This window comes from Camelina sativa, chromosome 12, assembly GCF_000633955.1.
Source record: "Camelina sativa cultivar DH55 chromosome 12, Cs, whole genome shotgun sequence".
NCBI classification, from domain to species: domain Eukaryota; kingdom Viridiplantae; phylum Streptophyta; class Magnoliopsida; order Brassicales; family Brassicaceae; genus Camelina; species Camelina sativa.
Window position 1 is genome coordinate 3,114,622 of NC_025696.1, and position 7,044 is coordinate 3,121,665.

General features: G+C 32.3%; 1 protein-coding gene across 1 annotated transcript; it reads right to left on the reverse strand.

The window, feature by feature from the left end:
• LOC104729816 (putative F-box/kelch-repeat protein At4g34170) lies at positions 75 to 1,391 on the reverse strand. The gene has a single exon (XM_010448823.2). It carries the CDS (start codon positions 1,280 to 1,282, stop codon positions 191 to 193), a length of 1,092 nt encoding a protein of 363 aa, XP_010447125.1. The 5' UTR covers positions 1,283 to 1,391; the 3' UTR covers positions 75 to 190.

A 7,044-nucleotide genomic window follows, 5' to 3' on the forward strand; every position in this document is an offset into this window, starting at 1 on the left:
ATGTTGCCAAATATGAAAAAAAAAAAAAAAAAAACATGTTGCCAAATAAACTGCAAAAAAACCTTAAACAAACAAATTCTCCAAGGTCTCGGGTTGACAAGAATATCAAAAACAAAATGAATTGGGTTGACAAGAATATTAATAAGGAAAAGTCAAAACAAAATGAAATTTATGGCAATCATGAGTCAATTCACCAAACCGTAGTAGAAAGAGCATGCGCTAATCCCATCAAACCGTTTGGCCCATTCGACATAAACACATTGTCAAACCACTCCAGTGTTCCCCAAATTTCTCCATTCTGGCGCTTTTCAATCGTAATTTCTGCACACCAAATCATTTTCTTCTCCTTAACAACCACATATTCCTCCCACAAAATCAACATTTTCCCACCATAATCCGCCAATAAAACATGGCCATTACAAGGCAAGGTAGGCAATCCTTCCAAACCCTTTAAAGTTGCCCATGCTCTTTCTTTGGGTTCATACCAACGGATCTTATTGATTAAAAAACAGTAAAACACATTTTCTATCACACAATAAGATGATGATAGCCAACCCCATGTCCTATTCTTATTGTCGTACATGTCTGCCACACTCCATCTATCTTCATGTAGCTTGTAAGTCACATTCTTTGCCTCAGACCACACGTAGACGGTTCCTTCATACCTTACACTTTCGTAATTAGAGCCTCCACATATCTCCTCGCTAGGGATCTGTAAAAACTCCCAAGTTTGAGTATTCGTATCAAAAACCTCCATCCAATTCGTTGAATCGAGATTGTCGCAGCCTCCCATTACATATATTTTTCCATCAAGGGTGCAAACAGATGGGAACTTGCGGGCCACCCGCATGCTTGGAGCTTCACGCCATGTGTGAGAACGAGAGTCCATGACCATAACGCTAGACGAAGTATTATTCCTTATTCCACCGCCGATGGCATAGATATTAGGACCAACCACCGCAACACCCGCGGAAGTTATATTGGGAGACAAAATTGGGACCAAAACTTTTCTGGAACTATTTTGTCTCTGGCCGAGAATGAACCAACGTAGTAGTTTAGAATCTGTGCGGAGTCGTAAGCACACGTAGAGACAACTCTGGGTGCAGCCTAAGAGGACTCGGGTTTGGCCAAGCTCTGTTGAAGCAAGGATAGAGTGAAATTTGTTACAGACTAATGAGAGAGTTGGATAGTATGATCTTGAGACGCGAGCTAAGCAGTTTAATAGTAAATCATCAGGAAGCATCAGAATTGTTTCAACCGATGGGTCTTCTCCATCATTCATGTTGCCGATCACCTTTTCTCTCTTAGTGTTTAAGGTCTTTGTTTTTCCTCCGTAAGCTTCTAAAAATATCTTTTTATAAGGAGTTATCTCAGTCCTAAGCTCATTAGGAATTCTCAACGAATATTCTTCTAACTAAATATGTATTTGGACTAGGAGATTTTCTTTTTATCATTAGCATATTTATTTGGATATTTTCTTTTCTTTTTTTTAATCATTAGGATATCTATTTCTTTATTTATCATTAGCATATAAAACTGTATATTGATTATTGAACATATACGTACAGAGATACATGCCTTAATTATCATTGGATATTAAATGCAATTATATTTCAACTTGCCATACTAATCATAGAATATGCAATTATATGTCTTTGTCTTGGTGCAAAACAATCTTTGAGAGATAGACGTTCTCTAGCAGAAGCTTGATGCATGTTGTCCGTCTTTGAGAGAACACTATAGAAGCTGGTGGACAGCTTGGTGAATGGTGAACTTGGTGCTCATGTCCACGGGGGATAACAATCTTAATTAGTGCTCTTATCTGTCTAAATTTGCACTCAACAACTTACGGAGAAACCTTCGTAGAAATTTTTGGTTCAAATTAGCTCCATAACTTGCTCATGTGTCGAGGTTCGAGTCTCCTTCCTAGCCAGACCATTAGATGAACTCCAAAGATCTGCTAACTACATTTCCTTTAATCAATGTAGTCGAGAAACTGTTTTTTGATAAAATTGTTCATACTCATGAAGGTATATATTTTTGTTGAGATGACAAGATATCATAACTAGGTGTCTCTATTCCTTAACCCATGCTGTTAGGACAGTAGTTAGGTGTCTCTATTTTTGGAGCTTCAAGCCCATTTAGACAGTGGCATCAAGTGACTAGTTAATTTCTTACCCACACTTTGGTAGAAAGAATTACTGATAGCCTCCAAATACTCTTATCGAGACTCATTTACTTTGTAAAGTTTTGACTCGATGTTGTTTCTATTTACGTTGATGCAAGCTTTGATTAAACCCTGCAAATATGTTGTGTTTGAATCTAGTTGGACCAGTCGGATTGAATATAGCCATCTAACATTCAACTGTCCAAAAGATAAACTGTTTCTATACTCATTTAGTTTAAGTGTATAGATTACACACTTAGTTATGTTATATATATAATAAAAATACATTTTTGGTCAACCACACTAATCTATGCTCACGAGGGTGGAATGGATTAGTTGCCAACTTGCCATACTAATCATAAAATACAGGAGCATAATAAATCTCTACCGACAACAATCTAGAAACATATTTGATTTCTTAACATCAATTGATATATTGATATCTCAGAAAGCAACTTAGAAAATATAAGTTTCTCAACCAAAAAAAATCCTTACAATTAATTTAAAATTTCAGTTGAACCCAAAATTCTTCGTTTTTTTTACAATTGTTTTTATTGGTTGTCTCTTGTCTAACCAAATATTTGTAGAGAGATAATTCACATAAAAAAATTTATTTATCTTCTAGGTTTACACATCAATGGAAGAAAACGGTTCAAGAACATGTAAGAGTCCATTTTTTCCCCCAATGAACATGTAAGACTACTTTATTTATACTAGTTTATAAATTTTAAATGTATCGAAGATTATAATTGTTAGAAGATTATACTTTAGTCTTGGTTTCTATATGATTAAAAAAAAAATGAAAGGTAAAATTCAATAAATATCACAAGTACAAAGGTAGTAATGTTAGGTAAAAAAGTAAGTTGAAATAAATCTTACAACTCACGAAGATAAAAAAATGAATCGAAGCTCTGACTTTATTTAATATGTTGGCATAGTTTTGCTCATTCGCTTCCTCTGTCAAAATCCCGACATTTACTTGTTCAAGTAATACGTACGTACGACCCAACCGTCAAGTCCATAATATGCATTATACCTACATATCTCTGTCTTCCCTTTTGTTTTTTTTTAATCTATGAATGAAGTTTTTTATTTTAGCATAGAGGACAAAAAAGATACTGAGTCATAATTTTGTGTGACCACGATTTCAGAGTGAATCGTTTGCCCACGAATTTGGACAACATGAAATACATATCTCGTGAGTTTCATCTTTCTTCTCTAAGTGTTTGTACCATATGATGATTACCTTTACTCTAATACGACAATATGAAAATCAAAAATCCCAATATAACGTAAATAAATTAAAACGTTAGAATCCGATGATTAATATTTATATTACATATATTATACTATGTGCAGTATATATATATTCCGTCTACAGTAGATTCTCTTCTTATTTCCAAAAAACAAAACGAGTTATGTTCTCATCTCATAAGTTAAATATTACCTTACTAAAATGTTGGTAGATTGATAACAATTTTAATTTACAAGGCACTTAGAATAAACAGAGAGGAAAGGGAAATGTGACAAGTAGAAGAAAACAAATTGTGTCGAGTACTCGTGTAGTCGTGTATCCATAAGCTAGATAGCAACGTAAACTAATAAACATGCACTCCGCCTAATAAGTATATTAGTTTATCCGCATTTACTCAACTTCACAGAATCACAACCATTTATATTAGTTTTTTTTTCTAATCTCTTCCGGTCAAATAATTAACTATAGTGATTATGTACGCTTTTTATTTGATCGGAAATATGATATATAACTCCTAGATGCAAAGAGCGTCTTGTGAGTTTCACACATAAGTCTCTCTTAATTGGTTCCGTTCTAGTGGATAGAATGTAGAAACCAATTTATGATTAAAGTAGTAATGTTATCACACTTATTTGATTGTATACTATATATTGAATGCATGGAGTGTATGTCAAAGTAACTCATTTTAGAGTAGTTTAAGATAAGTTTAGAGTACTAGCTTCTGTAGAAATATTCTAATTTCAAACAGAAACTGTTTATGTAGCTCCAATCAATAAAATTATGCCAAATAAAAAGAGAGAAAGTGTTTGGGAGAGTTTTGTATGCTTCTTGATGTTTCTTTGTGAAACCGTGAGACTAGAGGATTTGGCTTCATATATGAGATAGTGACCACTATTAAATTATGTGGATACACAAATACCACATTGGATACCAGATTACACCAGTTGCAATATTGGGTTGGGTCGGTTTATATTAGCATATATTTTCATCAAACATTTACTCTTTTGCATTAACTGTTAATTGTTACAGAAATAAAATGTTACGTACATTAGGGTGTGGTATATTGATTGACGATGGTTTAAATAGGCTAACATTATATGCATATCATATATATATATATATATGTACGGATAAATAAGATAACAGTACATACTATAGTCGTATAATAATAGACAGATATAATATGCATGTACATATGAGAAGTGTGGAGATAAAAAGCATACAATAATGTGAATCACGAAATAGAACAAGGGTTTGGGACCTGCAGTCTGATCTGTCTGAATGAGAGGGCCATAGCGACAGGTTCTGCATTGGCATGGCAGCTCACACTATACTCTTTCTTTTCCTTTTTTCGGATCAATATTATATTTCATTCGGACCTACTTCATTTATACCCATATATATTTTACATTTTGATTTTTCTATCATTATATTGCCATAATTGCTCAATTAATTACTAATCATTAGAAGAGATCTTTGGATGCATCCAATATATGTCTTGTGTTGCATGTTTAATTTACATTTATTCTAATATTTTCATTTAAAGTTTGGTATTTATTTTCAATAATAATAGTAATAATTTGTGTAAAGATAATTGTTGACTATCGTAGCAGTTATCGTCAGTACGTACGTTGTTTATCAACGAAAGTTGAAATAATCTTAATTAGTTATTAACTAAAAGTCTAAATCACAAGAGTTGTTATCTAAATTGCAAATCAAAAGTAAAAAAAAGTTCGATACTGACTTCTGAACTCTTTGGATTGTAAGAAATAGCCAGTATCCATTTTCAAAAAAGAAATTACCAACCCACGTTGAAGCATATACATTAAAACCTTAATTGTAATCTCATATTTGACCTGTAAGACACTTCAAAATATATATATATATATATATATGAGATTCAAATACAATTTATTTCATTTGTATTATTTGTTATAATATTCAACCGTATGACTTTCTTTTTTGTTTTATTTACTGCATTTTGGACCAATGATTACTTGGGTTTATGAACCACCATGATAGACTTTGCAGCTGTGAGAGACATAATCATGGACTACAAATTTGAGGATGCAGCTCTTGGTCACTTTGATTTTACTACTACTCTTTTCATCCCACTTCCTAGTTTTGAAGCTAATCATGTCCTAATTTTTCAATGCATGTGATTTTGTCATCAAACCTTGACTAGTAAAAAACGTCTATATGCAGTACTCATTAGAGTAAAGGTAAAATTAGTATATATAGGAGTACTTTTTATTTGCTTCGATCAAAACGTCAACAAAGAGAATAATTCATGTACTTTTTTAATAACTTCTTTTAAGAAATCTTAACGCGACATAAGTTCTTTATAAGTGTAAACACAGAAACAATTTGAAGGCTAACACTTTTTATCACTCGATGTGATTACATGCATGTGGCAAATTAATGAAAGTACATGTATAGTTTTGTTGGTAAATGGGAGTCATGGTAAATAACGTAAATGTAAACGCCAACAAACAATCAGATATGAAGCAAGCCGATAGAGCATACAAGCTTTTAGGCATGAAGCAACGTATTAAAGCTATATGCAAGTTGCAACGTATTTGAGGAAAGTCGTATGTGGTGGATATATAGAAAACAATAATGCAAGTAGTGTGTGTTCTATAACAAAATTTTGATGTATTGCAATCTTCTCCCACGCATAACATTTTGACCATACAACCACATCCTATAACAAAATTTTGATGTATTGCAATCTTCATGGCTTTTTCAACTTACATAAAAAAGGAAAAGAAGAGTGGGAAGTAAAAAGGAAGAGACTAGGTCAAAAGAAGAAAATATTTAAGATATAAAAAAGATCACAAAGGCATAGAGAATGATAATATTATTCTATAATTATTGTTGTAGGGACACATTGACCTCTTTGCCCTTTCTCCAATGTTGGGTGCAAGCTGTTTTCCTTTTTCTGTTTCCATTAACCCATTTTTTCATTTCTTTTACCAATACAGATTTTTAGTTTTAGTAAAATATATGGAGAGTTTTCTCCAATCAAAGCATCGATTTTAACAACACCTATTTATTTAAATAAAACTAACAAAAAAAAAATCAAAGCTGACTATGAACAGTTTCACATCTGTTTGATGGGATATTGGGATTGAATGGAATGGGATGAAATTATGAATTATTCAATCGAGAAGAATTATACTATAAAGAAAATAATGCAGATATATAATAATATATACAAAGAAGCAAATAATTCTCTTTTTCTTTCTGATCGATCTATATCTTTGTTTCAGGCAAAAGAAATAAATAATTTAATTTATTGGCAAGTCATTATATGGTTCACGAGATGCGTATGGTACCATGATATTGATAACATACCTTAAAGAGGAGAAGACCATTAGAAGAGACAAAAATAAAAAGGACAGACAACACATTCTCCACAACAGATTAATTTTTCAAATTTTATTTTTATTTTTATTTGTAGTATTTAGAAAACGAATAACTAAAAAGATTTTTTGGTCTCCCATTATGAAAAACCTCCCGATTTCCACATATACATCCTTTCTCACATCACATTTCATTAATTCTGTAGCTACATATGCCCTACCTCCAGATTTTCAAATTTATTTCATAATCTGTTACA